We start from the raw sequence: 8,638 nt of genomic DNA, 5'->3' as shown, positions 1-8,638 counted from the left end.
TACTTACATGAATTGTGGAAATAGAGAACTAATTAAACCTGTAATTTTTAGAAATGTTTAGAAATATCGTATGATGAGATATATCAACGCAGTGTAACTAAAAATCAGTCAAAAGAATGAATTGTAATTAAATTTAAAATAAAATACTATTCAACTTAAATTTAATTTAAGATGTTTTTATTCTTTGTAATATAGAGAATATATGATTTGGTATCCAATAATTTTTCTGACGAATTCAGTCCATTAATTTTTTAAATTACTCCTTCAAATTTTAATTTTATTTTTTTGTATAAAAACTCAAATTACGTACAAAATTTACACCAATTAATATTGATCAAATTGTTTTAAATCTTCTACTCAAATGTTGTCAATGAAACACACTCCAAATTTAAATAATCAAAGTTCAAACACTAATATTATGAGTCCTTACAAAATATGTAAAATTTGAGAAATTCTTTGGTCCAATGGAAAAAAAAGGATTCGCCCCTTTTTTCTTTCACGGTAGAAAAGAGCTTCAATTTTATAAAATTGTGAAATCAACAACTAATGTTGGATTAAAATAACACTAACCTGCCTCTTGTATGCCTCTTGAAACAATATTAAGTTTTTTTAGATATTACTTTGAATAGTGTGACTAAAAACATACAAATTATCTAAAAATTATTGAAAAATAAAGTATTTGTTTTTAACATCTTGAATAGTATTTATACAAATTTTGTAACTTTTAAACAAAACAATTACAGCTAAAAAAAGTTTGTAGATTTCACTTATTGACACTTCATTAATTTAAAATGGAAATGATTTCCGATTAAAGTTACACTATCAACGTTGTTAAGTTTGACATTCTTCTTAACAATATGAGTATGAATTCAAAAACTCTCCATTAGATTTAAAAATTTATTAGTATTGTTTGTCACTTAGTCTATAGATAAAAAAGAGATTGATCCCAAATTTTTGCAAAGGACTAGAAACTCTAGTAATTAAAGTTTTGTCATTATATTTCACTAAATTTCTAACTTCCTAACTCTAAAAATCATTATCCTCATCTTTTTTTTTTCTTTTCCTCTTGTTCTTCTTTTTTATCTATTAAAGAGTGATTTTTTATCCAAAACACAAATTTTCCGGATATTTTTTTAATAGGAATTACAAGTTGTGTTTGTTTTTCTCATAGACTAATAATATATGGACATTTTTTTTGTAACATACAAAAATTAAATTTCACCAACAAAAAAAAAACGAAAGAGAAAGCCAATCCTTAAATAAGGGTCTTGGAATGAATGCCACCGATGCCTAACTCATTTATATAGCCTTTAAGCCTAGACAAGAGTCCATATATATATATATATATATATTAGTGAACTCCTTAGTTTTAAAAGTGAGAAATAATCTCAGCTATGGAGAATAAGAAGATTAAGCATTATGATTCTGAATTTGTTTCAAGTGGGTCGCTTCTAAAATTTCAAAGTTGCATTTCTTCTCAAACAACTACCAATTCCAAGAAGAAACCCGGAGGATGGAAGGCCATGCCTTATATTTTAGGTATATCTAAATTCTTTTTTCTGAAAATTGTACATTTTTTTGGATGATAAAAACTCCATTCGCTACTAAAAAAATAAAATTAAAATCTTTCATAATTTTCTCTTTACTAGATGTAGTGACAGATTTAAAGAAAATTTTCATCTTCTTTTTTTCAATAATATAACTTTTTCTGTTTAATTATATTTTACTAAGTGTATTTTGTTAACATTTGCAGGCAATGAAACATTTGAGAGGTTGGCAGTATTTGGATTGTTTGCTAACTTTATGGTGTATTTGACAAAAGAACTTCATTTAGATCAAGTTTATGCTTCTAACATTCTCTACATATGGTTTGGAATTACAAACTTTGCTCCTTTAATTGGTGCCTTCATTTCTGATGCTTATGTTGGTCGTTTTTGGACTATAGCGTTTAGTTCTTTCGCTACTCTTCTGGTAAGTATTTCTTTTTTTTATTTGTTTATAATTTTTGGTAATTAAGGATTTATGATTTGTCTCCTCCTTCAATTTTTTATTTTCATGTTTGTGGTGTCAAGCAATATGTCAGCGAGAATAAACAACATGGGGAAGGATAAATATTAATTAAAAGAGTAATCTATAATTTTGGATCTTAAAATTGTAAACGTAATTCAATTTGAGACATTAAAATTACAAAATATTTAATTATTCTTTTAAATTGTTTAATGTAAATTAAAATGTTTGTTAAACCTTATTACTAGTAGTAAAAGATTCTCTAAAATAGTTTATAGAAGGAATATTTTGCATTATTTTATATAATTTAAGAAAATAATTTAATATTTTTTAAATTTGAGATTTTAAATTGATTGATGATTACAATTTCAGAATTTAAAATAATCGTTTACTCTTGAAAAACCCATGTAAATTAATTATTATCTTCCTTTATTTTTAATTGTTATTTTAAAGTTATTTAAACATGTCAATAAAATTAATAAATGTTATTATTTTTTACCAAATCGTTTGGTTTTATCAATTAATACCTTTAATCATTGATAACTTTATTTCATCTTTTGGTTTCTCTATAATAAATAAACGGGATAATTTTGTCAAATCAATAATTAATACACCTTTTAAACTTTGAAAACGACAAATAAAAATGGGTAAATTTTTTTTTTTTCTAAAAAAGCGACATTTGAACGGTGAAAAAGGAAGTTAGACTAACATTAAATAAATTATCATTTCAATGCCAATATTTTTATATTTTTTCTAACAATGAATGCACATAACTAATGTACGGTAAAAGGTCAATAACTTTTTAAAAATTAAGACTAATTTTTTTTTTTCCAATTAACATCTTTATCACTTGAGAAAAAAAAAACAGAATTTATTGACGTACTTTAAACATCATATTTCATTTGTGTCCTTTTCAGCTTGCAAGGCTATTAATCATACAATAATATTGTGGTACTTTAAATTACAGAAAAATAATAGATTATTTTTTTAATAATAAATTATTATTTTTTTAGTATCAAATTCATCTTTTATGTTTGTAAATATTTATATCAATGATCTTAATTTAAAATTATTAAAATTAAAATTTAAAAATTTTATAATTTTTTTTAATAAATTCGTGTAATTTTTATGGAGTTTTAATTGTAATAATTATAAGAATATAAACTTTTAATTATATTTTTTTAAATAATTAAATAAAAGAAAATTCGAATGAGATAAAATTTAAAATTCTTAAAATTAAATACAAAATTTTATCAATCTATGTTATAAAATTACATGAATTTATTATGTTGTTAAACATTTCTAACTAAAAATAATTAAAATAAAATTATGACTGAAAATAGTTTAATATTGTAATTTTCATAAATATAAAGACTAACTTGATAAAAAAAATATTAAAAATATCAATTTAATATTTTTATTATAAGTTAAATGATTACACGATATATTTTATCTATTAATTAATAAAAAAAAATAGAAATTGAATTAATTAACTTGCTACACCAACCAAGTACATCTCACTGTCTACATCTATATCCTTTATTAAAAGGTGGTATTAAAAGTACATCATAAATAGAATCTAAAGACAGTATCCATAAATTGAAGTAATTTTATCCAATGCTACTAGGTTCAAATTCGGATTAAATTATATCAAATCATTTTTGTCTCGAAATCACATATATTCGTTATAAGCTTATAAAAAAATAAAAGCATATCTATGTCATAACTTTGAGATATCAAATTAAATAAGATAATTCATAAAAAATATGAAATAAAACAATCATTATTTTTATCTTTTAGTTAACTATTTAATTAAAATATATTTTACATTTTTAATTTATTGAACGAATATTTAATCAGATATTTCCTCCAATCTCATGAAAAAAAACTAATTCACACCCTTTTAAGAAAATAGTTTATGTAATTTAATTTTTTTTCAAAATAATAAAAAAGCATAATTGTATTTTATACATTACTCCTCATAGAAACTTATTATTTAAGATGAAAAAATTTTGAAATAATAAAATCTATAATATTAGTAGTATTAGTTAACTTTTAATTATATTAAAATCACAAAAGTAAATTTTTATGTTGTTTATATTTGAAATTGAATAAAGTAAGTGATAACAGTTCAAATACGAAATTTTAAATTTATTTATAATTTAACTATTAATGTCACTAATTATATCATTTGTCTTTTCAATTTTTAAAAAGAAATTAAATTTCTTCTTTCAACATTAAGCAAATATAACGTCACTTATTTATTTTTTACAAAATAAAAAGACCAATGGAATATAATGATATTTCTCCCACAATAACGCCTATTCTTCAAACTTTAAATATAAATTATTTTATATTAATAAAAAATGATGTATTTAAATAAGATTAAAAAATTAATATATTTAATTTAAATTTTAAATTTAATTTTGAATCAAAATTATTTATATTTTTGAAGTTAAAGAAAGTATCTATTTGATGGCGCAGAGAAACAATGAGTTATTATTTTCACATTAAATACCGGACATTGTGACGAGGCTGCTGTGTTTAGAACTTTAAATGTGAGCTATTATATCCAACCTAGTAGCTACTGTGTTCAATGCTTTCTTTTATATTTTTATTGTTGCTGATAAAAATAATTTTTTCTTAAAAATAATAATAAATATTATCATAATTAATTTACATAATTAAAAAATTTTAATTTAAATTTAAAAAAAAAATCAACTTAACAATATTGACATTAAAAACTTTTTTTTTGTCTTTATCTTTTGATTTATAGGAAAAATGATAAATAAAAATAGTTAGAGTATAGATTAATTATAAAAAAGAGGAAAATAAGTGTACGGGAAATAACAAGCATTCACAAAAAAATATATATTTTGTTATACCTAAATACTAAATACTAATAATTAATTATTAAATTTAAATCTAATCTAAATTTAAAATTGTGTTAAACTTTTTTAATTGTTTTATTTTCTATAGAATACCAACAAAATATTGAAATACATAATAATAATAATAATGGTTAAAATTAATTTAAAATATCTATAAAATTATTTTAAAAATATTAAATACCCCACTAAATAAGTCATTTATTATAAGTTTACAATATGCAGTATTTATTCTAATTGCATGTAAAATTTACACAGTTCTGTAAGTAATATTTTTAACTTTAAATTTTTTTCTTTTTTTAAATTTCGAAAGTAATGTCTAGCTCTATTAATTTTTTACTATTATCTAATTACATGACACGTAAGTTTTCGAACAGTTTTCTTTTACAATCAAATTTTTGAATGGTTAAACAAGTCTTTTTACTATTAAAAAAAAATAAAACTTTTTACTTTATATTAGCTTGTGCCTTACGTTCTCATATTTTATTATTTTTAAGTCACTTTTCTTTCTTAAATTTTCATAATTTCTTACTTTATTTTTCTTTATCATTTCTTTTTTATCTTATTTTTAATATTTATTAATGACAAATATTTATTTTATGTTTTTTAATATTCGACAAACAGATAAAATTAAAATAGGAAATTTTGATTTTTTTCAAGTATTTGATATTCTAATTTTTAATAAATTATTTATGTTTTTTCTCCTTACAAAGTCAAACCAAGCTGACTGTTTTTCTTCATCTATTAAAATTATTGAATAATTATAACTATAGTGCTCTTATCCCTATATATATAAAACTCCATCGACTAAATGATGAGAATTAAGATAATTGATTGAAATATTAAATTTGTTGATAATTTTAATACTTTATTAGTTTACTATTAAAGCTAGAAAGAATTAAGTTACATTTTTAAGATTATAGAAAAATAAAAAAAATGTAACATAATAGTAACATGTAAATTTGATGAACTCCTTTTCAGTTATTTTAGATATATATTTTGAAGTATTCTAATTAATATAGTAAAACAGGGGATGATTGTGGTGACATTAACATCTTGGTTACAAAAGTTGCACCCTCCACCTTGTGATCCACAACAACTACTAAAGAATGAATGTGTCAAAGCAAACAATTTTCAAATGGGTGTATTATTTTTGGGACTTGGTTTCCTAACCATAGGCTCTGCTGGTGTTAGACCATGTAGTATACCATTTAGTGTTGACCAATTTGATTCAACAACAAATGCAGGAAAGAAAAGTATCAATAGTTTCTTTAATTGGTACTATACAACATTTACATTGGTACTGTTGGTTACTCAAACAGTGATGGTGTATATCCAAGATTCAGTTAGTTGGAAGTTAGGTTTTGGAATACCTGTTGTATGCATGTTCTGTTCCATAATCCTGTTCTTTATTGGAACAAAGGTTTATGTGCATGCCAAGATTGAAGGAAGTATTTTTTCTGGAATTTTCCTAGTTTTAGTGGCTGCTTATAAAAAGAGAAAAGTCAAGCTTCCAAGTGAGGATAAGTTAGATGAAGTTTTGTATGATCCACCTTTGGTTGGAACTAGTATTTCATCAAAACTCCCTTTAACTCATCAATTCAGGTTAGAATATTTTAATTCTCTACTACAGTATAATACTAATAAATTAACATACTAACATTAACTGTTTGATTATCACAAAATCTAATATATGATATTTCATTTTTATGAGTCAGAGCCTTGAACAAAGCAGCTTTGATATTAGAGGGTGACCTAAATTCAGAAGGTATCATAGTAAACAAGTGGAAACTAGCTAGCATTCAACAAGTAGAAGAGGTTAAATGTTTAGCAAGAATTTTTCCAATTTGGGCAACTGGGATTCTCAGTTTGACATCCATAGCTCAACAAGGAACATTCACAGTATTACAAGCCTTAAAAATGGACAGACACATTGGACCAAAATTCCAAATCCCAGCAGGTTCAATGTCAGTCATATCACTAATCACCGTAGCATTATGCCTTCCATTCTATGACAGGTTTCTAGTTCCAACACTTAGAAAAATAACCAACCATGAAGGTGGAATTACCTTACTTCAAAGAATTGGAATTGGAATGGTTTTCTCTATTCTTTCTATGATTGTTGCTGGCTTTGTTGAGAAAGTAAGAAGAGATTCATCAAATTCTACTTTGTCAGTCATGTGGTTAGCTCCTCAATTGATTCTTATGGGACTTTGTGAGGCCTTTAATGTATTAGGACAAATTGAGTTCTTTAATAGGCAATTTCCTGATCATATGAGAAGTATTGGTAATTCATTGTTCTCATGTTCTTTTGGTATGTCTAACTATGTTAGTAGTATCATAGTCACCATAATTCATCATACTACAAAAACAAATGATCATCCTGATTGGTTGACAAATGATATAAATCATGGTAGGATAGATTACTTTTATTACCTTATTGCTGTGATAGGGACATTGAACTTTGTTTATTTTATTCATGTTGCTAGGAAATATCAGTATAAGGGTAGTGTGAACTTCCAAGATTGTAAACCTCTTCATGATGAGCTAGGATCACACACAATTTAAGAGAAAAATAATATATTTTACTTTAGTGGTGCTTATATGTTTATAATTGTACGAAGGCTTATTCAAAATAAATTATGAAGAACATTTTTCATTACACAAAGATACATGCATGGGATGTGTACTTGATTTATTTTGTGTTAAACAAGGTTTGAAATTGTTGTTATAGCATGATAGTAGAGCTGTCACATGAGTCAAATTATTAAGTCCAACTCAACTATTATGGTCTATGCAAGTCAATGAGCCAATCCAATTCATTTATTTATTTTTTGTTTATTCAACTATTTCATTTTCTTAGTGTCAACACAATTGAAATTGAAATTTTATCATATCCGGATGTATCATGTGATGTGATGTGATGCATTTGCGCTCTAAACTTTGCTTTTAAGAAAACTATTTCATTTTCTTATGCTATTTTGTTATATTAGTTTCTCACAATGTTATATTTGGTGATATAAGGTTGTTGGATTATTTTATTTTGAACTACCATAATCAAATTAATTTTTGTCTAATACTCAAATTAATTAAATGTCATATTATTTAGTGTTAGTCTCAATAACTATGTGATCACGTACTATTATTGGATTTGATTGAGATTATTGTTATTATTAAGCATTTTCTAATAGTGGGTGAATGTGAAAAGTTTATTAGGACTCACAATAATGGGTAAGTTAGTTCATCATATACCACAAGGAGAGTCTCTATGATCTCTTTCCACTATTAAAGTATAATTGTCTCATTCAGATTATACACATCTTTGTTACTAGTGGAATAGAAATAGTTTATTTTCTCTTCACACGCATACTCATGGATTTAAAATAGATAAATGCAAAAATCATTGTCATTTGCACATTAGGTATTCCAAATCATCTAATCTCTATGATCAAAGTTATTGATTTATGATTAGATAATGCATATATTGAGTCTATCAATTTCTTTCAATTGCTTGGTTTCGATGATCAGAAACATTAGTCTTTCCTAGTTCCCAATAACCTTTATGAATGAATATCCATTGGTTTAAATTTATATTGATTGAATCAATTAATCTAGTGGAGATGCAACGATAATATAATTATTGATCTCATTAATTTTAAAGCAATAATCCATTTATTTATTTATTTATGAATTATGATGCAAATAACATATTTAGTAAAACTCGTTCTTCTACATATTATATA

The 8,638-nt window shown here is 23.8% G+C and overlaps 1 protein-coding gene across 1 annotated transcript; it reads left to right on the top strand.

The window, feature by feature from the left end:
* The first annotated feature begins 1,383 nt into the window (after positions 1–1,383).
* Positions 1,384–7,544, top strand: LOC101511495 (protein NRT1/ PTR FAMILY 2.13-like). Its single transcript, XM_004509883.3, has 4 exons — positions 1,384–1,539; positions 1,754–1,971; positions 5,926–6,500; positions 6,614–7,544. The coding sequence occupies exons 1-4, from the start codon at positions 1,395–1,397 to the stop codon at positions 7,461–7,463; spliced, it is 1,788 nt and encodes a 595-aa protein (XP_004509940.1). The 5' UTR covers positions 1,384–1,394; the 3' UTR covers positions 7,464–7,544.
* Positions 7,545–8,638: the final 1,094 nt, after the last annotated feature.

This window comes from Cicer arietinum, chromosome 7 (genome assembly GCF_000331145.2).
Source record: "Cicer arietinum cultivar CDC Frontier isolate Library 1 chromosome 7, Cicar.CDCFrontier_v2.0, whole genome shotgun sequence".
In the NCBI taxonomy this organism is placed as follows: domain Eukaryota; kingdom Viridiplantae; phylum Streptophyta; class Magnoliopsida; order Fabales; family Fabaceae; genus Cicer; species Cicer arietinum.
The sequence above is the reverse complement of the archived record's forward strand: the minus strand, read 5'-3'. Positions and strand labels throughout refer to the sequence as shown.